We start from the raw sequence: 25,293 nt of genomic DNA on the forward strand, positions 1-25,293 counted from the left end.
AGCACAGCTTCCTGGCTCAGGTACATCACTGTGGGGATATACTTGTGCACAGACCTGCACCTCCCTGGGGTCTGTCTTCAGGGATCTCTGCTCTGCGGCCGGGTGGATCCACCCACTACCAGGCTGTGGATGTGCCATTAGTTTCCCTGACACTTAACCAGCATATCATCAGTAAAATGATGCTAGAGGCCTTCCTGTGCCATAGAAATGGGGATTAAAATGTGCATTAGAATTCTGAGGTGCTTTGATAACATGGTAATGAGAACTATAAAGTACCTGAGAGAGATGGAGAAGCTTTTTTTTTCTCATCATCTGCAGAATCTCATTAGTCTGCCTGCCATTGCTTTATTTGCCTTAAGAGCAATGGCAGGACCTTACTCTCCTCCTTTCGCAGAGAGCTGTGAGTGACCTGCTCCCTGTGTGCTGAGAGCACTTGCAGGCAGAACAAGAATTGGAGGCAACTTTCTATCACCTTTCATGCAATAACCTGCTTCCTGGCAGAAAAGGTGTCCAAGAAACACTGCTCCAAGGAGGAATATATCTTTGGGCAGTCTTATAGCACCAATTCTTGCTTGCTGAAGCAACTGGAAACTGCTCCCTTTCTATTTCGCCAAGACTCCAGCTGCATAAAGACTTAGACATGCTGAGCTCTCCTGGGCTCAGTTTCTTACTTCCAAGGGCATGTGCCATTTTTCATTACTTTATATTCTAAGGAGCAGATACTGAATTTTTTAGTCATGTTTGGCAGAACCTTGTTCCATAAATAATCTTCTTAACTTTGGTGGATCTGCGTAAGGAAAGCGGTACTGTTCAGCAGAGGCTGAGGAGCCCCAGCAAGAAGAGCAAGGAAGAGCGAAAGAGGAAATGTGCTGCCAGAGATCAAATCAACATTTAGGCTTTAGTGTAACTCAACATCGGTCACTGAATGCAGTAAAATAGTTTTTCTAATTTACTCTAAAAGCTTCAGCAAGAGTAAGAAAGACCTCAGGTGCCCTTCTAAGGGCACTTTGAAACAAAGGTGCAATATTCATTTTCACTGTATCGTGTTAAAAAAAGAGCCAGGAACTCTCTGGCTCCTAATTATCACCTTAGGCAGCTTATTTAGCCTACCTGTCAGGAAGGTAGCAAGTTTACAACCCACTGTAACTCTTGCAAAGTAATTAAGCCACTTTTTTAGCCTTCCTCTATCAATATTAATAACCTACACTAATTGCACAATGCTTTCGTACTTCTTTCCCCTCCTTTTTCTTCAGTCTGCTACAGGGATTAGTTAGGCATTTGCATCTTCTTTAGGGGCCTTAACAAATGTTAATTTCTTATTTTTACCTTTCCCTGTGTTTTTTTTTTTTTTTCTTTTTTTGGTATTGTCAGACCGAAGTTAATTTCCCACAAGGATATTTACTGCCTTTCATGTATCCATCAGGGCTGAGCTTTTCCTTTTCTCATGCAGAGATGGTTTCTCCTAAGCTCTCTGAGGTCAAGAAAAGAGAAGATAGAGTTTTACACATTGCAGAGAACCTTGAAATTAAAGACATTGGAAGTAGAAAGTTAAGTGACCTATGGTATGCTTTAAGGATATTTCCATTTGAGACCTCTTTAATGTATTTCAATGCCTGATATACTCATGCAATCTGAATGCATTTCAGCCAACTTAGTTGCTCTGGCCAAACAACAGGCTGCTGACACTGTCTATAGGCTGTACTGTAAGTACTAGTGGAGTTAAGCAAGTTTTGTCATTACACATATCACTGTATTTCAATCATTGAAATTCCTCATGTATGCTCTTCCAGGCTGCTCTCTTTCTTTAATAGGAAATGCTAATTATATGACATGTTGGGGAGGCATCATTAGGGTGAAGTTTCTTTAATTCATTTTATTTCATAATAAATTGTACTTGAAAGTATTAATGGTTTCTTGAATTTCAGTGAGTAAGAAGTTTAGGTTTGCTGCTTAACTACATACCTTCCTGGATGGCAGGCTTATGAACTTGGAAATGGTGGGCAGGAAGCATTGCCAGCCTGTTTGTTCATGCTGATGAACATTTCTCTGTTATTATGGATTAGAGATTAATAGCTGTGTAGTATCTTGTAACCGTGCTCAAAAACAACTGGCAGTGTAGGCTTGAGAAAAAGAGTGAATAGTTATTCTCTGTTTTAAACATCCTGGAGAGGTTTTTTATGAACCACAAGTAGAATCACAAAATAATTCAGGTGGAAAGGGGACTTAAGGGGGTTTCTGGTCCCACATCTCAAAGTGAGGTCAGCTGGATTGTCCAGGGGCTTATTTGGTCTGATCTCTTAAAACTCCATGGAAGGAGACACAACCTCTCCAGTCACCTGTGCTACTGCTTGACTGTCTTCAAGGTGAAAAATTGTCTCCTTACAGCTGGTGTGAATGTCTGATTTCAGCCCTTGTTCTCCCACCCCGCACCACTGTAGTGAGTCTGGGTCCCTCTCTTGATTACCTCCTTGTGGGTGCTGTTAGGTCCCACAGGCATCCCTCCCCCAGGCTGAACAAGCCCTGGTCTTGCAGCTTCAGCTCACAGGGCAAGAGCTGAGGGTCCTACCCTTACTGTCTTGATTGCCTTCCCTGAATTCCCTCCTTAAAGACCTAATGGTTCTTCCTAAGGGAGACTTTGTAAGTCTCCCAATACCTAAAGGGGGCAGACAAGAAACCTGGAGAGGGGCTTTTGACAAGGGCCTGTAGGGACAGGACCAGGGGGAATGGCTTTAAACTGACAGAGGGGAGACTGAGATGAGACATTAGGAAGAAATTCTTCCCTGTGAGGGTGATGAGACACAGGCACAGGTTTCCCAGAGAAGCTGTGGCTGCCCCATCCCTGGCAGTGTTCAAGACCAGGTTGGATGGGTCTTGGAGCAACCCAGTCTAGTGGCAGTGGGTTTCAACCAGATGAGCTTTAAGGTCCCTTCCAACTCTAACTATTCTATGATTCTATGCAAAGGTGTCTTTCTTCTACTGGGCATCCCAGACTGGATGCGGTACTGTGACTGTGGTCTTAACAAGTGCTGAGTTAAAGGGAACGATCACCTTCCTCTATTATAAGGCCTGCTCTCTGTCCAGGCAGTGCTCAGCCTGTATTGCTGCAGGGGGTTCGTCCTCCCCAGGTTTGGGGCTTTGCATTTGAGGTTCTGCTGGGGCTAGCGTTAACAATGTATGGTTATTGTTGTCTGTAGGAAGGTCTGCTTGACACTCTAGTTAGGCAAAGTTTCTCTTGCTTTGCATTTCTGGCCTTTGGATACACTTTGTTGGCTGGGAAGGGTGCTGGGAATGAATATATGATGGAAAGGGCAATTTTGGGCAGGATTCGGCATCGCTTGTGCATTATTTTGGTCTAGTCAAACCCACTCACGGACAATGCAATGAAAAAGTACTTCTATAACTGTGCTTGTACAGACTTGATAGAAACCTAGCAGATGGGCTGTGTCTTTTATTATCAACGGGGGATGAGCAAACCTGAACCTGGGGAGCAAAATCGGGTGGCAAAGACTGTTCTCCAACTTGAGTGTTGTCTCTTGCATATGTCTCCCGAGGTCCAAAAATACATGAGGTACTTATATCCTTAGATTACTTCTGAAAAATCATACAGATAAAGGGCTAGGTGGGAGCTTGTCAGCCATAAAAGCCACTGAAGTATTGGAGCAGGGTGAAATAAAGACAGTCATTATTCCCCAGATCATAACACAAGGACATGGTCACTGCTGAGAAGCGTCAGCAAAAACATTACAAGTGTCCAAGGCCCTTCCATGCTGGGCAGTGTCCTTCCATAATCAGGGAGATAGGCAGGGCTATTTATATCAGATGTTAATTAGATTTTAAGGCCGAGAAGATGGATAACGAGGGAAGCAAGAGACACAGTGCCGCTGGTTATTACTGCATTAAACACAACGCAGAGGTGCTGTTTATAGAATCATTAGGTTGGAAAAGACCTTCAAGGTCATTGAGTTCAACCATAAACCAGGACCAAGCTGTCAGTCCTTCTGTACTGCCTGCACACTGTATTTCTTTTAATAAGGTAACTAATCGTGGCCAAGTTTGGAAGTCAAACGCCAGTCACAAGAATCCCGTGTGAGCGAAATTCCATCAAATTTCTAATCCTTTCCTTAAACTCTGTTTTCTCGAGTGAATGCACTCCCTCTGGTGGCTAATTTACTATCTCTATTTCACTCTCTTTTTAAAGGTAAGTAGCAGCTGGCTTAAAGAATTATGAGAGCAATGAGCTACTGCCTTTATTAGGGTAGTTTAAAGTTTTGTGCTCTCAACACTGAGGGCACATTAAAAGTCTGGCCCTTAAAATGTATTTCGAAAATAGCTGCCTTTCATGGAAAAAGATGAAGCTAAGAAAAACAAAAAAAAAAAAAAAAAAAAAAAAAAAAAGAAAAAATCTGTTCAGAAAGATTGCTTCTGAAAAAGAAGCCTAAACCATGTTTTTATCAGGTGAATGGTCTGTTGGGTTCTGTGATCTGCTGTTTTAAAACCCAAGGTGGTCATTCACAAAAAATAAATCCATGATGTGTCAAACTCTCTCTTATGAATTTCCTTTTAGGTGTTTATCTGTTACATCTCACATTGCAAGCTTTTCTGAGTAGGAAAGTCTTTTTTCTGATCATAGCATAGTAGTCAGGGCAATAAATGCTACTGCTACCTTTAAAAACCCATAGGAAGAGCTGATGTGCTGGAAATCACAGGGTAAGAAATCTCCACTCTTTGAAAGCTAAACTTCTTTTGGATGTGGTTTGTATATCATCTATTCATACAGGAGATTTATTGCCTACACAGTTTTATAAAACACTTACAGTTTTATTTAGCTTTACAGTTTAGTGTTACCATAGCATTTATATAGTGGACATTATTCTGAGGCTAGAAAAAGTCAGCAGAAAGTGTATTAACTTAATTAGCTGTCATGCTGTGTTTCAAGAGATAGAAACACAAGCAGAGACTGCCTGTAGGTTGATGTACTCCAGCACCCTGTGAGCTTCCTGCTTTATGAGAAAAAAGCTGTTCCCATGCCTGAGAGCTGGATTTAGGTGCTGTGCTGATCCTGTCTGCACCATGGTGGATGGAATTAGAGCCTTTTCACTATATCTGGAGCATGTTTAGTGTGGGCAAGAGACAGATACCTGGGGTAGTTCATTTTACTTCCTACTGTATCCTCATCGATCCAGATGACAGGGTGGCCTGGGACAGGAGTCATTGCTTGGTATGAGGAAGGGATCTGCAAAACCCTTCAGTACTTACAGAATTAGGCTATTGCTAATTTTAGAGCCCAAAGCTGGTGTTAGAGGCCAGTCCTATCAACCAGACTCTTTTACTACTGTGTCAAAACGATCCCTTGGTGACCATAAAATCTTGAATTAACTGTCTACCCCAGAAATCCTCTAATCTCATAATCTATAATATCATCATTGAATTTCTGTCATAATTCACTCAATTGCATGTCTGTTGCTACAGTGCTTCAATTTGGAGAAATTTCTGTTTCCTTACTCAGAAAAAGAGTTTACACTCTCAAGACCAATTTGCCAGCTGAAGCATAGTTCTTTTGCAAAGATAAGGCTCTTATAAATATCTGAAAGCACCATCATTTCTGCATTTATACTTTTGACAGTATGTATCTCAATGACAGCCATCATCACAGTCAGCCATCTCCTTGCACCTAGCATATTGTGCTCTGAAGATGGCAGAGTGCATTGCTGGGGTAGAGCAATGGAGGCCTGAGTTTACTTTGGACAAGCTACTGAAGAAAAAGTGTGAAACTGATGACAGAAAGATATGTGGCATAATTATGACTAGCTTTAGGTAGCTCTCATGGATCCCCTGCAACAGGTCTGTTGGGTTTTCAGGCATGGTTGTAGCTCCAACCTGGTACTCAAGGACTTGTGAGTGCAGCCACCCCAGAAAGAGACCAGGAGGTGTCTTTCATTTTGACACCTTTTATTTGCCCTCATTTCTACCTGAACGGGTAGAGAGAGGATCATCAGCTGATTAGTCCATGAGAGGACTGTAGTGATGTGGCTGTGTGTCATTTGACAGTCAGGAACAGAAATTAGGAGATTCAAAAAATTAATAGACAACCAGAGTCTTTTCTGCAAGACCTTGGATTGCATGTATAAAATAACTTGGAAATCCTTTCAAATCTTCATTTATCCTCAAATGGTTTTAGTGTGGTCCTTCATGAGTACTTTCTCTAATATCAGTGAAATGTCAGTTCTGTTTTGCATACTGGTCTGATTTTAAGTACTTAAAGGAATGGGTTGCCCAAGGAAGCTGTGAATGCTCCATCCCTGGCAGTTTTCAAGGCCAGGTTGGACAGAGCCTTGGGTGACATGGTTTAGTGTGAGGTGTCCCTGACCATGGCAGGGGGGGCTGGAACTTGATGATCTTCAGGTCCTTTCAAACCCCAACTATTCTGTGATTCTATGATTCTATTTTATTGAAATTAATGATAACTGGGTATTTCCCTCAGTGTCTTGTTTCCATAGTGTTTCAAGAGAATCTTGGGGTTTGGGATTTTAAAGTATTATTTAATAATCGCCATTTGATTCTGTGATCTCACTCTTAACTGTTGGAAATCAAAGTGGAGCAGTGTGTACTGGACTGATAAAATGGCCTTACCAGGTAAAAACAGGAAGGAGACAACCTCCTCCTCTAATTTTTCTTCATGTTGCTCATGATTTGCTGCTGGGCCTGACCTGATGTTTAAAAAGTCTGTGCTTTACTAGCTATATTAAAATAAGGCACAGTTGGTATAGTTTTAAAAGTCACCAATAACTGGAAAGATCTCTTGGAGCCCTGGTGATATTTTTTAATCTCCTGACTTTTGCATCTAGAAGAATTATTATTACCATCTGAAAGAAATTTTGTAGTTTGAACTATGAAGCCCAAAGTTAGTCAAATTACAATGTCTTCCTATCAGTGAAAATTATTTTGACATTCAGGGAATGTTATCACTGGTAAGACTATGTCATAAATATTACTATCCATTTCATCAGTATAACATGACCATTTATACTGATGTATGTCAGAATGAAGAGATACGGCTTGCATTCGTTTGTAACCAAACGTTCTCCTGCCCTGTATTTTCATTAAGCTTCACCCTTTGTACTTGGGGTTGACTGTCAGTCTAATTTCAGTCTGTAGCTGCAGAAACAAGAGACTTGCTATTGAAAAGGCAAAACCAAAAAAGCCTCAAATGAATTGTCTTCCTGGCATTTATTTAAATCCTAAGTGTCTAGTTAGTGCAACTTGCAGTGGGCTACAGCCAATATTTTACTAAACGGGTATTTGTTTGACCAGAGAATGGACTTTTGCAGTTTTCATCCCATTGGGTATAAAAGAAACTGAAGGTTGTACTCATTTCAGAAGATCTTGTAGCTCTAAGTTGTTTCAAAGGAAAGGATAGGTAGAGATATATGTCTGTATACAATATATATATCTCATAGCTCTAGGGTGTTTCAAAGTGTAGGTAGACAGACATATATAGGCTGAGAAAGTTGGGGCTGTTCAGCCTGGAGAAGAGAAGGCTGCGTGGAGACCTCATAGCAGCCTTCCAGTATCTGAAGGGGGACTCTAAGGATGCTGGGGAGGAACTCTTCATTAGGGACTGTAGTGGTAGGATAAGGGGTAATGGGTTAAAACTTAAACAGGGGAAGTTTCGATTGGATATAAGGAAGAAGTTATTCCTGTTAGGGTGGTGAGGCACTGGAATGGGTTGCCCGGGGAAGTTGTGAATGCTTCATCCCTGGCAGTGTTCAAGGCCAGGTTGGACGAGGCCTTGGGTGGCATGGTTTAGTGTGAGGTATCCCTGCCCATGGCAGGGGGATTGGAACTAGATGATCTTCAGGTCCTTTCCAACCCTAACTATTCTATGATTCTATGATATATATGTGTGTGTATATATATATATATATATGAGAAAAACATCACTCGTGATTTCGTTACTTCTTTTGTGGCAGTCACTGTCGTTCTCACAAAACTCATTCAGACACCTTAGCAAAATGAACTCTGTTTTACACCTGCAGTTAAATGAACGCTCTTACAATTCAGTACAAGCCTACCCTGGTTAGAAAAAGATTGTTGTGATTTATTTTTTATTTTACCTTTACTGTTTAAATGGCACTGTTCTCATCTTGAGTGGGCTTAAATGAGTGGAGGAAGAATAACCAATATTTGATGATACTTGGTAAAATTAGGCTAACTCTTAGGGTAACTTAATTAGTTGAATTAGTTTTAAAATACTAATTAGCTCATTTCAGAAACATCTACATTTTGAGTCTTACTGTAAAGGTGAGGATGCTGGAATCTTTAGGCTAGCACACTTGAGAGAAAAGATGCTGTCTTGTGTCTCATTATATTTGCTTATGCTTTTTGATTATGGGAGCAGAAAAAACCCCAAACAAGTAACAATTAAAAACCCCAGAAAAACAGCCTAACAGCTGCTTTTAACAAGATTATAATCCTTCCCAGCAATGTGAAGAATTGAATGTAAATCAGGCTCCAGTAGTCTCTTAAAATGCACGTGATTTAAAAGCTCTGCTTGAAACAGCTATTTACAGTTTAAAAGTAGGAAAAAAACAAACGAAACCATAAAACCAAAAACCTGGGGGAAAAACCCCAACCAACCAACTGAACAACAAAACCAAACTGAGACAAACCCCACCTTTTTATCTCAACATTCTCGTTTCAGGTGTCTTGTAGACACTCCTTGCTTCCAAGTGATATCCTGATGCAGCATGACCTAGTGACAGGAAAGGGTTCACAAGTTCCCTTCCTCAAGGATTAATATTTGTAGCAAGAAAGATATATTTTAGCTGCTTTACCAGTCCACAGGGACTATTGGGACTGTGGCATTTTCTCCTGTCTGGGTTCCTGTAAAGATGCCAAGGAGAAGAGGAGATGAATCAGCAAGTACATGAAGAATAATCACAGCTGAAAATATAGGTGTGTTATTTAGTGCTGGATTTAGGACTGTACAGCTTATAACCTATCAAATAGATTATATACCCTATGAAAAAATAACACATTTCTTTTGCCTAGGAGCAATACAAAAGCAGGGGGTCTTGGATCCATGAAGGGGAGCATAAATAGTGCCTGTCCTTTGGGGACAAAAGTGCCTGGGCTGTAGCAAGTAAAAATGCTCTATTGTCCCTTGGTCTTACCAGATAAAACATGCAAAATAGCACAGCTGAGAAGGAAGCAGCTTTTCCCAGTGCAGATACCTAGTGCATCAAAAGCACCCTGATTAGTTCATCTGGGCCTGTGATTTCAACACTGCTTTAAATGTAAAATACTCTTCTCATGGAAAATCAGCATTGCTGAACTCCATCTCTGCTGTAAGGTCAGGAAGGATCTGGGGCCATGAACCAAAACTTGCTCAGAAGTCATCCCCCGTTATCCCCCAAGGGCCACAAGGTTCGTCCCAGCTCTTGGGCGGGTCTTCCATTCAGGGAGATGGGTGGGAGGTCTCTGCACTCCTCCTTTTGAAATGAAGGAGCTGGGCACAGATGTGAAGGCAGAGATGTCTCCAGTCCTCGCCTGCTTGCTGGTTGTCCTGGCGTGCTGCTCGGGATGCCAACACCATGCCTGCCGTTGCGTGGGAACAGTCTTCATTTGTGAGGAGAGCAAAGTGGTCCAGGTTCCCCGGGACATCCCTGCCAACACCACTGAACTGTAAGTAGGAAGAGGAATTGGTTGTGAACAGCAGCCTTGCACTGGCTCTGAAAACAAACTGCTGCCTGGCAAGCCAAGGGTCGGGTTCATAAGGAGTCACTCGGGAAACTTGAGGCAGCTGTTTGTAAAGCATAGCCCTTCCTCCACTGCTCGCTTAATTACATCTTGAAGCTCCTCTCTGTTACTCTAATAGTGCTCATTTGAAGATTTCTGTTAAGAAAAGGTATGGTACCTTAGAATGCAAAGCGCAGCCTAAATTTTAAACAAGCTTCCTTGGTGCTGTGACAGTAATCTGAAACATAAAGCCTGAGCTTTCTTTACAGCTTGTGTAGTGCAACTTGTCTGCCCCAAACAACTTGATGCTGAGCATTTACGTTTGTGCTTTCTGAAAGATTTGTGCTTGTTTGCCAAGCAGCAGCTTAATGTTTTCTTTCTGAAATCGCAAAGGCACTGCAGAAAGGACTGATAAACGTTCAGAGAGCTATCCTTTTCTATTAGAGGAGCAGTTGGAGAGAGTAAATAACATAAAGATATTGTCCTGCATTACTTGAGGAAGAGTTTTTCTATCTTAAAGCTTCTCTGTGTTTCGCGTAAAGTAACATGAAGTAATAGCTGTATGACAGCTGTTTTCTGGGTCAGTAGCACAGGCAAGCAAAAGAGCTTACGCAGTGGAAAGTGTTTAACTGTGCAAGAGGTTGTTTCCATTTTCATTTTTTAAAAGCAAATTAGATCCCCTCTTGCCTACACCCACAGCTGCCTGACATCATTATGACCTAAAGCAAAACCAAAAGGAGTAGTCCTGGATAAACCCTTTGATTTATAACAGAGCGACAAGCTTGGAGGGAGGACACAACACTAACTGGAAAAATATATCCCTGTCCCAGTGTTGCACACCACAATATACCCATGGATACTATCCCACAGTTCCTAGGGCAGAAGTTTCCTTTCCTTCACAAGGAGGAGTTATTATGCTCACTGAATAAGTAGAGTGCAGTGAAAACTTGAGAAAACTGAATTAACCAGAGAAGGTCAGTAAAAGTTTAAATCATTCTCCCAACTAGAGGGAAAAATAATCCATCTGTGGTTTAGGTCAACTAAATCCTGAGCGAACCGTGCTCCTGTCATACACTGCTAATTTGGTTTAATTTTGCTTTGATTGTTTCTTTAGATTACACAGTTACGGTTTGCCTTCTAGAGATTAAGCAAAAGCAGTTTATAATTGTTTCTGCAAAGAAGTAGAGTTTTGTATCACCAAATAACACCTGTTACTAAAATGGGATTTGTTCACAGCAGATCCGTGTTAACTTCTCGAGGGTTTGTGAAGGATGCTAATTTGTGGGTCTCTCGAGTGTGAGTGTGTATTCACTGAAACAGGCATATTAGAATGTTAGTGTGGCTGAAAACAGCAAACATTATTTCTTCTGGCAGCACCGTGCATATCCTGGGGTTGGAACCTCTCTACTTAACTCTCCTCTCACACCAACTTTTGGTTCCTAATTCTGGTCTCATTCAATCAATACAGCCCTGGGACAGATTTAGGAATAGCTTAAAAAATTGTCCATGAAAACTATGTAGAGTTGCTTTGAATATATCAAATATTAGTGGTACTAAAGCCAGATACATTAGCTGAAGAGCTATTAAATCACTGTTCTGGTACCCCAGAGAAATAGATTTTCCCCAGCAGCTAGCTGCGACCATTGGTAGACTGTACCTCTGATGTAACAAAGGAAAGGGACAGTATAAGGCAGCTTGGTCCAATTCTGCTTCTGGTCCTGCAGAATTATGTGAGAGAAATGCTAATATCAGCATCCTGTGATAAAATGGTATTTGGAAATCAAATTTGGTCATATTGTATTTGTTGTAAAGAGAAACTGCGTTCAACTCAGTTACTTCCCTAACTTTCTCCTGCACCTAAACTGTACTACTTTGATGTTTAGCCCTTCTTAGCTGGCATACAACTGCAGCAGCCAGCATCAGCATGTAGAGGTTGACCAGTTGGTTCCGTCAGCCTGACCATTTCTATGCCATGGAGATGATACAAGAAATATCTCTTGAGAATGGAAGCTCCTCAAAGAAAGCTTGCAAGCTTGGATATATGACTCAGCTAATGGAAAGGAATTGTTTAATATGTTAGTGTGCTAGGGGCTTTAGAGGGAGAGTTGTGCCAGTTTTAGACAGGAGAAATTGAAACAACTGAACTAATTAATGACAGAGACAGTCCATCGTTTGGCACCCACATGTCAAGGTGCTATATAATGGGAAACTGCAGCTAAAACAAGTAAGGGCTAGGCTCATTGATTCTACGATTCTATGTGGTATTTTGTGTTTTAAAAACCATTCTCTGTCTTCACTAGCCAGTTTAGCCATTGTCAGAGCAGTTTAGAGGTATGTTATATAACATGTTTTCTCCCAAGCATCTGCAAACTATAAACAGCGAGGTTTTTTACTTGCTATCTGCATAGGTGTTTTTGTACAGTTGCTCAAGGATGTTTATTTTAAGGCTATCAAGTCAAGGATGAGGAGATGTCTGACCACTAAGCAGTGGCTGCCTTGAAATAGCAAGTTCTGTGTTATGTACTGAGTGAGTCAGATGTGCTTGGCTGCAACTGAAGCTGCAAATGAGGTGAAACAGCGGCTGCAACACTGTTATTGACAGCTGCAATTAGGATATATTCATTTTTAATGCTTTAAAACTTAAAGGTGAAATGACATTGAAACCTGCAAACAGTTACAGTTCTTGCTCAGGGGTTTATGCTGGTCGATGGACCTTAATCTAAGAAAGATGCAGTGTGGAGAGGATAAAGTAACTTAACAAAATGATGACACATAAAGTTTTCAAGTCCCTCTGTTAGGGTGGTTAATCATAGAGTTAATCAATAAACCCACATATTACCAGAAGAGGATGAGAATATTAGCACAGTGGAACATATTAAAAGCGTATTTCATGCCATCTAAAGCTTTATTTGTTGTTGCTGTGGTTATTTGGGTTTTTTTTTTGTATTTAAAACAGCTTTGTTTCTGTTATGGTAGAAGAAGGTCTGCAGTAAGTGCTATATTCTTCTCTTCCTGAATTTATGATCAGTTCATGCTTTGAAGTAGAAAGCTATGGAGGTTGTTGTATGATCACTGGCTGTATATCTGTGGAGTGTTCCAGCGTTTATGCTGCATTCTGGTTTTGCGAGGGTAAAAAGAAATAAGCAGAGCATAAGAGAGAAAAAAAGGGGAAAATGTGATGCTAAAGTATAATAAATTCTGCAGGGCAGACCCTCAGCTAGTATAAATTACCAAGTATGCGTCTCTACAGGAAAAGCCCACTTTGAAAGCTTCAGGAGCTTTTTTTCAACACAAGGAGGTATGCTCCATACAATAGGAGTTGCTTTGCAGTGCAGTACTGTCTACTGGCTTACTCATTATAATATGGCAATAAACACACACACCTGACTTAAATGGCTGCATCTTAATTTATCTATGAAAGATGTATGACACACACACAGAGAAATCAGAGGCCCTCTGTTATATCCCAACATGCCTGTTACCAGACAAAATAGGTTCCTGGGGCTGGTCAGCGCCACATCCCAAAATAAAGCCTCTCTGTTAAACATTCTAGGTATATTCTGCAGCAATTCCTATGAGGAATCAAAATATGACTATTGAATGAGATTATCACCAGTGTTTTTCAACAGTGTTTGAGATTAAACTAGTCATTTGTAGGTGTTACATTTTCTTGTCTCAAAAGTGTCTTCATCTTGGGTGTCTTCCCATTCAAATCTTGTTTCATATAGTTATAAACTAGGAGAGTTTGACAGTAATATTATTGGTGAGATGTGAACTGGTAAATGCCAAGGTTTAGCATAGAGGCAAAGCAAGAGATAAAGCCCTAATAAGAACAGGAAGAAGTAGTTTTAAACTAAAATGTGGTTAAAACAGAGAAGTTGGTAAGCCTAGGGGACATTGCAAGGTAGGATGGAGATATATCTTTTAATTCTCGAACAAGGACATGGATCACAAAACAGACCTGAGGAATCATGAATTCATTGTTGCCATGTAGCGGTTGATTTCCTCTGTTCTGAATGGTATATCATGCTAAACTCTTCCACAGTATGGATGATTTCCTAGCTTCATTTACTCCCCTTACTACAGCTTCTATACTTTTACCTTCTCTTTTCTAATATTAAAGTGTGTTAGCTTCATCTCTCATCTCACCTAGGGAAGCCAAGTCACTTTGGCACTGGGAACCCTACTGATACTCAAAGGTGATTATTGCTAGCTGGGAGAGCAGAGCATAGCCAGAGCTCTAGGGAAAAGTTTTTAATGGTTCTTTTATGAGTTTGAGAGAATTAAAGTGCTTATGTGTTTCTGTCTCAGCTTTGCTGAGTTGCCCTTCCATCCTTTCCATAGGGAGCTCAGGGTATTTATACAGAAGGGGATGCAGAAAAGGGTGTGTGTGTGCGTCTGACAGCGGGGTACAAGCAGCTGTACTGTAAGAGCCACCAAAGCAGGACAACTCACTCATCCATTATCCCTGTATCTGAATATGCCTTCAGCTCTTCACTGAGCTTTATAAATGACATCTTGGGAATTTGAGTTAATTATTTTCTGTATTTGGCCCTTAGCAAAGTCGTATCAGCATTGCAGTCCTGAAGAATAAAGCTTATTATCTCCTTCCAAACCCAGGCCATGCCTCTTAAATGTAAATAGAAAAATAAAAAGCTTCTGAAATACTTGATCTTCCCAGCAACGTTTCTGAGGTGTAATCGAGAGGACATATCCAATGGAAGGTGTCTTTAAAAGCTCCACATTGAATTCCTCTGGAGGAGTATCACGCACAAAATGTGTTGCCTGATAAGCCAGCAGGAGAAGGTCTGCTGTGCAGCTCAAGGGTTTCCTTTGCAGATGCCAGGGGGGTCTCATCTGGCTGGCAAGCCACTGAAAATACTGGGTATGTGGGGAGTTTAAGGGTGAAAGAAGAGAGTGGAGGAGGAACACCTCAAGAACAGAGAGAACGGTTGTACAGAAGAGAGATGCCAAGTGAATATGCGTCCTGAAGGGGATAGCTGCTATAGCTGCCAGCAGTTTGTATGCAGGAGGGGGTTCTGCAAAGCCAGACCAATTTATTCACTGAAGAAAAGCAAACAAACCTGCTAGACACACAACTGAGGAGTGAAAGAAATCCATGCAAAGTTCATTGTGCTCACTCTCCTCTCACTTGCTGGCATTTTAGTTAGTTCTGCTTAACTTTCCCAAGTGTCCTTGTGCAGGCAAGCTAAAAGATAATTGGGGTAGGTTCACAGCTAATTCAAATTGTCATAGCTTCATTAACTTCAGTGGAAAGAACAAAGCTCACTTTCACTGGCTGGCGATGGGGACCTCTGCCAGCCATGTGCCGTTGGTTTTGGCAGCAGCTGATTGGTGATTAATGTGTGTTTGGGAAACAAGATACTTTGGGCACAAAAGACAGGTATGATTTTTCCTAGCAGTCTGTTAGTTTTACACAGCAAGGGACAAGCACTTAGATGGCAAAAGTCACTTTTCTTTGTTGAAGACCTTGACCTTTTCAGACAAAACCTGTAAATTATTTCACACTCCTTGCCTGTAGTTTGATTGGACTGCTCTTATTAGCAGTGAAAGTGAAGTCATTAAAATGAAGCATATTTCAAATTATAGGTCAGAGTTAAGCCTGGGCTTCATATAACAGTGTAGAAAATGATTTCTTCTAATTGTCTCGCGTACACTGTAACAAGGAGCCCAATTGCTGCCTTTACTCAGGTGCAGTTTCTTGATTTTGGGGCTCTAGCATCAGGAAAGCTTGTGATTTGTTTGCTTTATGTTTTCCTCCAAATATACATAGGTGTTTAGGGAGCTTACTCAGCCTGAAAGGTATGGATGCTTCTTATCTCCTATTACCTTATCAAGCCACTCAGATGCATTTGCTCCCAGGTAGCTAGGGGAGAATTTACAGACTGCTGTTGTATGCAGAGGGAAAAGAAAACAGCCTTCAACCCAACTCAGATGAACCACTCTTTGTTTTTTCATAAGTATATTGAGCTTCCTGAGCTTCTGTCTTTGCCTGGACTAGCTAAATAATGTTGTAACCTTGACTGTAATATAGTCAGAGCTTGCTGTAGATAGGGCAGCCTCCATTCTAAATATATTCCCACTGGGTGAGCTGTGGGCTGCAGATTTCACCGCTGCTCTCTTATCTACTCAAGAATGTGGTTATTAGAGTATTTGCCTAGAAATCCCTTTTTTTGAATGTCTATGGAACATTGCTGTGGTAATCATCCCATGAAGTTTCCCCATAGCACTCGTGGGGATGTACTTTATGACACGAGTCCTTGCCCAAATACAGCCAGTAAATTGGAATTAAGTCGTAAATACTTATTTGTAAGAAACCCGTGAATCTTCGGTCGTTTCCCAAAACCACTACATCCATAAACATGCAGTGGAGAAAGCCTCCAAGTTTTCAGTGTTTGATTCCTCTCTTTTTTTTCCTTTGAGAATGGAGCAAGGAGAGAATATGCTTTCAAATGATGGTCAGTGGATTTTTTTCTTTATTTGAAATAGTAGTGTGCAATGAAGAACTGGATTGGTTGTGGGGATACTAGAAAAGAAAGTCGTACTTGTTCTCTCAGGAGAGTTTCTGCTCTCCTGTATTTATGTGCTGACTATAAAAACGTGGGATACTCATAAAACAACCTCCCCTCGCCCTTACCTCAAAACCAGATCATACCCAAAGAAGTGAGAGAAGTAGCATATGTACATGAGCATGGGGTGTCTGTGTGTTTTAATGTCTTCCTCCACCACTTTGATTCCAAACAAAGAAGATGAGAATGGAAAACAGTAGCATATATTATAGACCTTTAAAAAGTCTTCCAATATCTAAAAGGGGCTGACAAGAAATCTGGAGGGGCCTGTCAAAAGGAGGGCAAGGGGGAATGGCTTTAACCTGACAGAGGGAAGATTTAGATTAGGCATTAGGAAGAAATTCTTCCCTGTGAGGGTGCTGACGCCCTGGCACAGGGTGCCCAGAGAAGCTGTGGCTGCCCCATCCCTGGCAGTGTTCAAGGCCAGGTGGGACAGGGCTTGGAGCAACCTGGTCTAGAGGAAGGTGTCCCTGCCCATGGCAGGGGATTGGAACTGGATGACCTTTAAGACCCCTTCCAACCCAAACCATTCTGTGTTGTGTTTCTATAGCTGATAAAACTGCCAAGTCTCAGGTGTGAGAGAGTGCAATGGAGGGAGGGACTCTCTTTTTCCGCAAGCCAGGAGCATGAGATGAGAAGAAGGGATATGTGTTTATACAGGGTTGGTTTTCTATACTGAAAAAGATTGTCACATGCCATTATAAGGGTTGTGGGTTTTTTTTATACGTATTCTGAAAGCCTTTTAATGGTTTCCCATTCTGTGCTATGCCTCATGCTTAGAAATGATCCCTGGTGTAACACCCTTGGCTTTGGGAGGTTTGGATTTCAGTGCTAACTTCAGGGTAAGCTTTGATTTCTCTTTGTTTTTTACTTGTACCATCACATGATATAAATATATTAGTCTATTGCATTTAGTAGCCCAATAAGTGTTTTTGAGGAATGAGCCTTTGCCAAAGGGTGTCCTATTCAGTGGGAAGCACTCCTTTGTGAAAGCCACAGACACTCATGGAGGTTACAAAGCAAATCTGTCTCCAGCAGTGGAAGCACTGTCTGTGCTGCTATCTCTAGCATCTCCAATCTCTTCATAGCTGCAAAAAAGAAGCACAGATCAGACAAATCCATTTTTTCCTTTTTGTTAGCTACTGGGAAGTGATCAGTTCTGAAGAGTCTTTCCTTAGAGCCCAGTCTCTCAACAGGAATATTTATAGACATACAGAAATTTCTGAGCAAGCAAGATATAAGAAGAGGGGCTATAAACTGCCCTGCTATGGGAAGACAGCAGGTTGATGCTAAAAATCCTGCCTTGTCCCTGAGGTTTTCTTTGGCCAGCAAAGCTGCTATGGAATTTTTTGCATTTCTTTTTTTTTTTGGCAAGTAGAGAGTCATAAAAGACATACAGACTGTGTCAGAAAATGACAGCAAAGTAAGAAATGCCCTGACAGAACTACTTTCTCTAGGAGGAATTACTGGTTTGGGGAAATACTCACTGTATCGAATCCCAGGAGCTGTAATTTTCTATCTGCAGTATATTGTTGCCATGGCAGATGAAGCCCAGACCTCATTCTTCAGTCCTTTGAAATCAGCACGAGTGGCCCCTGTGAGGGAATACCCTACAAGAAAATCTACAGTTTGATTCCACAAGCATCCATACGCATTCTAATTGCTTGCCCAAGCAGCTCCTCTGCCTTCCAGTGGGATGAGCTGCAGGTGTACAACTACCCATCTGTACGTATTTGCAGATTCAGGACTTGGTGCTGTTGTGGTAGACAGGAAACCACTTCCAAGAAAATGAAATGTGTGCTGAAAGTACAAATGCAACAGGTAACCAACTGTTCAAAGTTATTTGAAATTATTAGCAGGAATTCTAATTGGTGTAATGGGCCATATGGAAAGCACAGGATTTTCTTAGGGCTAACAAAGTTTTCCGTAAGTATTAGCAGATTTCACAACATTCCTGGTAAATACGTAACCGTAATTTGATCCACTGTAGAAACGGCAAAGCTAGAGACTGTAAAGGAAAAGTGATTTCCCGAGAGTATGGGCTAACAAATCAATGCTCATAGTTGGGCCTGTAGCCCCTTCAGGACCTTATTCATCAGACTGTACTCCTATGACAATATATTTCCTTGTTCAAAAAGGAAAAAATTACCTTTTGCACATTAATATTCCTTTCTAATAACTATTTCTCATCAGAGGAAGGCTTTATGCTCAGTGGCATGAAATGCAGGCCTGCTGCTTTGAGTCTTCTATATCACAGTATCACAGTATCACAGTATGTTAGAGATTGGAAGGGACCTCAAAAGATCATCTAGTCCAATCCCCCTGCCGGAGCAGGAACACCTAGATAAGGTTACACAGGAACGTGTCCAGGCGGGTTTTGAATGTCTCCAGAGAAGGAGATTCCACAACCCCCCTGGGCAGCCCGTTCCAGTGTTCCATCACCCTCACTGAGAAGTTTCTTCTCAAGTTTAAGTGGAACCTCTTGTGTTCCAGTTGGTACCCATTGTCCCTTGTCCTATCATTGTTTGCCACTGAGAAGAGCCTGGCTCCATCCTCGTGACACTCCCCCTTTATATATTTATATACACTAATAAGGTCACCCCTCAATCTCCTCTTCTCCAAACTATAGAGACCCAGCTCCCTCAGTCTTTCCTCATAAGGGAGATGCTCCACTCCCTTATATATAAGGCAGTACAAAGTCATAGCTCTACTGTATTTTAATGCTCAAGTGATGCATATATGCAGTTTCAGGAGTTTTTCCTCCAAATTTTTTTTACTGACAGGGTGCCTCTGCATCATCATCTTTCCCACTTTCTTCATGCTTTTCTTGTATGCATTTCTGTCACTGTATTAGGAGAGCAGCCTTTCCACAGTACTGTTACAGTCAGTGATTTAAGGACAGCTGAGGTGGAGATTTTTGTGGGCATTTCAGTTACAGCTCTTGGCTCTGTTATGGTAAGTAGGGCTGCCTATGGAGCACTAATTGGAAGGTTTTCACCCCTTCCTGTGTTTAACTGCTATCTGTAGTGCGTCCTTAGCTAGAGCTCTTCATAAATACAAGAATGATACATCTACAGGGTTATTTAATAGAGATGTATTTATGCACATATACATATATGTATAATATATATTTATATATGTATAATAATATGTATTTTATATATGCGTACATATCTACAGTATTCATGTAGTATTCATATGTATGAATCCAGTATTCATGTAATGAACAATATTGCTTTGGCTTTCCTTCATTTCCATATGTGTTATGGCTGCGTTATATCAGTGTGTTTGAGTGTACTGCATGGGCCCACACCCCCAGAATTGGGTTGGTTTTAGAGCACTTCACCCTAGAAGTTGGAGCACATCCATCCAGGGCTTTACAGGAGCACCACAAGGGGAGGACACAGAGGCATGTGTCTCCATATGAAATGCCCATCGAGGGGTGCTTGCCCTTGGAGTAACCTTGTAGCTTCAGGGCTGTGGACCAGCACCAGCTAGGGCTTTACCATTTTGTTTGTCCATCAGAGGTGTGAATGCTGTCTGGAAGAAACACTCTAGCAGCACTATAAAACAGGAAGATTCTTTAGCTCTTTGTTCAAGGCTTTGAAAGACTTTATTATTTCCCCCCTCCCTCTGTGTCATGTTGCCAAGCGGTGGCCTTGGTTCTAAGTGTAGATTCATGTTTAGTGTCCTTAGGGCTAGATGCATGTAGTGGTGGTTATCAGCTAAAAGAAGGAATGAAGCAGGGGGTGCTTCAGAAGTTCCTGCTTGCATCTCCTTGAAGATTTTCTGCATTCCACAGAAAGCTTGTTGCTAGCCACTGCTTTGGAAGGATGGCAGGCTGCTATTTTTATTAGCAGTGCCTGACTTGCCAGCTAAAGTACATCTGTACAATGTCCATCATATAAAGGAGTTTAGCTATATCTGTAAAGCATCTTATGCTAGTATCCTTCTTTTACAATCAACAGCTTTGGGTGTCAATTTATGTTGCATAGGAATACACGGGGTTTTATTAGCCTGAACTCAGCTAATTCATGTTTGCTCTAAATCATAGAAGCCCACAAATGCCAGAAGCCTTAATCTTCAATATGATGTCAACTGTTTTTGTTAGAATGCTCCAAAGAAGGAAAATGGTGCACCTAAACTATATGGAGGTCTAAATTTCACCTTCACCATCAAGTATAGAATCAGTGTAGGAATTTCCATAGCATTGAGTTCCCCCAGTGGGAAAGTGGTTTTCCAAAATCAGTATCTGTATTTCAGCAGCCATTGTAGCAGAGCCCAATGACCTTTCTTCTTCCACTAACCTGCCTGACAGCAAGCTTCCAAGTTACGCTTGGCTTGCATGGTCATCTGAATGTTCTTCACTCTTGTTTATCTTATTGAAGAGGTGATGGGAAAAATGGTGTCAAACCAATCACTAACTGTTCCCCTTTATCTCAATGCTGAAATAGCAATACTCACTATGTGAGAGGCTACTTCTGCCAGATAAAGGGATAATCAGCTGAAACATCTGTGTGTTTCAAGGGATTGCACTTAAGTGAAGCAGGTAGGAAGATCAAAAAGCATACACAAAGGCAGACAATATGTTGGTTGTGGGTACTTTCATTGCATGTTCTTTCTCTTTTCTAACTCAAGTAAATGGGCACTAAATGTTGTTTTTGTGAACAACAGTAGCACTTCTAAAAACTGCACTTTTGCCAAAGGCAGCATAAAATATTCTTTTAAACACTGCAGCCTTACAAACAGAGCCCTAGGAAATAAATATTCTCTACAAACTGTCAAACTCAGAGCAAATGTTCGTTTTCTCATTGCCAAAAGTGTGCCTTAACCTGAGAAATTGAGAGAGAATGCTTGCTCCTTGAAGCATCTATTTGCAGGAATAGATATGGGTGTTACATTAAAAGAAAAGAAAAAAAGGGATTGGCTAGTGAAATGAGTTAATCAAGAGGGCTGAATAACAAGCACTATATCTAGCCTAGCAGGTCAAGGGGCATAAACGAGTGGCACACTTTCTCAGCAGAGTAATCAGCTCCAGTTCCTGCACCCTCTCATTTTTTTGCAAGGCCAGCCAATCTTTAAAACTGAACAGACGTTTTACCACTTGAAACAAAGCAAAAAGTTAAGGGATTCTGCAAGGAAGCTGCAATTAAAGTAATGTAAAGTAATGATGTAGACCTTTGAAATATAACAAAGGGAAACCATAATGATTCTGGAAGGGTATATGTGAATCTTTGCAATGACATTTCAGGTTCAGTGGTGATGCTGACTGTCATTTTTGCTGGCTCTAAAGCAAAACTAAACATGGTTAACTAAACCTCTTGCAGTGAATTCTATCAGCTAGATAAGGCCTACAGCACTTAATGCATAGTACATTTGCTGATTGTGGATGTCACCAGAGGAGAACATAAGGCCGACTCACTTTTTTGTTGCAAACTGTAATCGGGACGATTCCATCTGTGCATAGAGAGATTATCGTTGTTTCGCTGCTTGGTTAACCTCTCATCCCATTATTCAGGCTTATGCATGCAATAAAGGGTCTGTCCAATACACGTTGAGAAATCATTGGAAGAATTCCTATTAATTTCCATTAAATTGTGCCATCGTCTGTCATTGCATTGCCTTAGCGCTTGGTCATCAGTACCATCAATTGACAAAAGCCAAGGAGCCATGGGAACATTTTTCTCATATGAGTCATGAATAGATGTGTATATAAAATGAGAGCATTAGGCAAAGCCAAGTTCTTATACAATTTATACCCCTGTAATTATCTTCTGTCACAGCAAGTTATCATTGTTTTTAATTAAGCAAATGTCCTTTGACTGGCAAGTTGTGCTGCTTCGTGCTTTATCCCTGCTGGAAATGTTTATTTCTGTTTTGAAATTTTAATATGGAATATCAAGGAGGTGGAAGGAGAGCAGAGGTTTCAAGCACCCTGACATGCAGTACTGTATATTATGTTTCCCTAACTCTCTCTTCAAGGTGAGCAGTCAAGATAAGCCAATGATCTGCAGCCCATCTAATTTGTTTTTCCACCATTTCCTTAAGTTGCCTTACGTGCCATAATTATTACAGTGTAAGTGACACTGCTGGGAAAATCAATTCTTCCTCACTGAATGGAAAATAACTTACACTGCACTTGAATCATAATTGGTATTTTGTTTATTTTGTTGGACTTGCACTTAACCACAGAGCACTTTGGCCAAGAAAGTTGTGTGTTTTCTGGCAAAGGGGCTGCTTCCTATACAACACTCTAAAATCTACTTCCAACTGAAATGTAATAAACCCCACTGATGGATCTACCCTGAATTTTCTGCCAGATGTTTGGTATTATGCCCTTGAAGATTAAAAAGTCTCTGAATATTTATTAGCGAGGTGGAAGGCTGTTCCAGATAGGCTTTGAACCATGCTCATCACTGAAGCATGTGAATGGCTTTCAGTGGTACATCTGTCACATAGTCTATTATTATAAGGTTATTATTATTCTTCTGCTGTTTATCTATACTTTCACCACAACACTGGAAAAGACTCTTATGTGCTATATGTGGGTGCAAAGCCCATGTAACTGATGCCAGCTTTTCCAACTGAGGATGAATGTGAGTTAGCAGAGGTTATCAACACCATGCATTGTTTCCAGGGTGTGCTTTGGTGTGCCAGAACCTCCTCAATTGTTCTGTATTTGATTGTATAAATTCAGGGCTGGTAGTTCATACTTGGCTTAATTTTAACAAGAAGGTTTTATTGGAAGGAGTAGGGGGAAAGGTTTTTAAAGCACATTAGTTTCCTGTACAGCACCTGTGCTCTAGGGCTGGTGCTCAGGGTATTTGGAATCAAACCCCTGTGGTGAAAGGGGAGCTCATGATGATGTCCCGGTGATGACCAGTACAAGCCCTCTCCTTACAGACACAGGGCCGATGACCTGGGGTTCAACAGAGATTTGAAAAGTTGTTTGAAGCTGCAATATGCTTTTCCTAGGTTTCATTATTGAAGGGGCCCACTATTATTCAAAACAAGCTTAAACGAAGTAGAGTCACCTCCCTGTTGCCCAGAATAAAGACACATGTAGAACCTTTTAGGTGGCGTGTGGTGTAGCAAGCATGTCTGTGTGCCTTACACTGTAAGGTGGTATCCTTACACTGCTGAGACATATCTGGAGACCAGCTCTTTCTGTAAGCAAAGAAAAGGCAAAGGCACCCTGAGCAGAGTGAGAACCCCACTGCTGGCACACTCCTGCTCTGCTCCTGGGTGACCTAACATGTGGAAAGACATTTTTCCAGTGATTTGACCAAAAATCTCTGCACCTGAGCATTAACTCCCATATATAGTGCAGGATACTTCATGCTTGTATGTCTATTTGGTTCTGCCATCTCTGTAAATTCCTGCATTCGTCTTCAGGGCAAATGATTCCTTTTCCTTTTTCCTTATTTCTTTGAAAAGGAAGGTGTGGCTGTGTTTGTGTTTGGATAACCAGGAGCATTTTCAGGCTCTGTATCCAAATCTGTGTACAGCTGTCCTGGGAGAGATACTGAAAAGCTGCAAGTAGATTCTTGTGCCACCTTATCTCGTTCAGACAAGAGAAGACACCCCTTGGCCTATAACGATAAGCTACAGCCGTGATCGATTTGATCTGTGCTTTTGTCCTTCTTCATAATTTGAGCTATTGATTCTATTTATTAAAGCTAATTTAAAAAACACAAGCCCTGAGTGCTTGGCTGTTCCAGATCTGGCTGCTCCAGGCAGTATGAAGTGAAGCTAATCCATTCACTGCTGATTCATTTGCACTGTGTTTTCAAGCAGAGTTCTGTTGTGTGTTTGGGGGGATTTTTATCCTCTGTTTCTGTCTGAGAAAAAAAGACATTTAATTTCACACCTCCAGTATGAGCAGGGGGTCTAGATACCCTTTTCTGATATATGAAGTTAGCTCAAGAAAGTTTACCTGGCTCATGTTCATGCAGGTTTTGCTCAGGTGGTGGCCCACTGCATACTGTTCTCTAGTGTCTTAAATCAAAGCACTATCTTTATGCTAGAAAAGAAATCCAAGTCTTTGCTTAAAGGCACTCATCTTACCATAGTGGCATTAACAGGGCTCACTGTTTTTGTGTCCAGCGTGGATGTCCAGCATTAATGTTCCTAAATAAATGTTCAGCAAAGGAAATCCTTTCCCTACTTCTTCCTGGGAAGCACAGGTTATTCTAAGGGCTGCAGGATAATACTCTAAAATTAAATACCTTTATTCATATTAGAGAAATCAAATTCTATTAAAACCAGATAAAAAAAAAAGCCTTAATGAGCTAGGCAGCTTTTAGCACCAGGCTGGATTTGAGTCCCTGACCAAGGATCGACATTTAGTGACTTAGTGATACTTATTTACTGTTGGTACATTTTGCTGGTAATGGTATTGTAGCATTCTCTCCTGTAGGATAACATAATTGTTCAAATCTTCAGCCTTCAAATTCTTCAGGTGGTTAAAGCTGTTGGGTGTCTTGATTGTGCAGGGGCTGCATATTGTGTCTACTGCATCTCTTGGCGTTTGCTGATGTAATATATTCTTTCCATTCTATAAAACCTCATAGTCTGTTACTAATTTATCTGCAGGTCTGTGTGGTCATCCTCGTAGTCTAAAGCCTGTGATTTCTTCTATCAGCTAGAATTAATCAGACAAAACATAAGCTTAGATACATCATAAAGAAAACAGGCACAAGGCCTCTAAAGCCTTGGTCTGCTTTTAAAAATGTTATGCTTTACTTCAGAATCAATATGGACACAGAAATGTGGAGTCAGTATTACTATTTCTTTGTAGGCTAGAAATGCCTTATGTAGCGTAGTAGGAAGATATCTTTGTTTTGACTTGAGAGCCACAGGTAGAGGATTGATTGCATACTTGCTACAACCAGTACTGAAGCAAAACCATAGCTGTTCAGATGTGGTAAGAAAGTGAAGCACCTCAGCTTGTGTATGGTACAGT

At 41.1% G+C, this 25,293-nt stretch overlaps 1 protein-coding gene across 6 annotated transcripts in view; it reads left to right on the plus strand.

Annotated features, from left to right (window-relative positions):
• FSHR (follicle stimulating hormone receptor) overlaps window positions 1-25,293 on the plus strand; it is a 236,417-nt gene that overhangs the window by 151,255 nt on the left and 59,869 nt on the right. The window contains exon 1 of one of the 6 annotated variants that reach the window (XM_061354014.1): window positions 9,343-9,684. The exons of 3 other annotated variants lie outside the window; for them this stretch is intronic. In XM_061354014.1, the coding sequence (XP_061209998.1) occupies window positions 9,500-9,684 (185 nt within the window). In that variant the 5' untranslated portion in view covers window positions 9,343-9,499. Of the gene's footprint in view, window positions 1-9,342; window positions 9,685-25,293 lie in introns of those variants that run through there. 2 more of the 6 variants (XM_061353979.1, XM_061353969.1) reach the window with 2 other exon arrangements.

Source organism: Neopsephotus bourkii, unplaced genomic scaffold (genome assembly GCF_033783945.1).
Source record: "Neopsephotus bourkii isolate Nb327-2 ecotype Australia unplaced genomic scaffold, CSIRO-AGI_Nbou_v1 NB_71, whole genome shotgun sequence".
Taxonomy (NCBI): Eukaryota; Metazoa; Chordata; class Aves; order Psittaciformes; family Psittacidae; genus Neopsephotus; species Neopsephotus bourkii.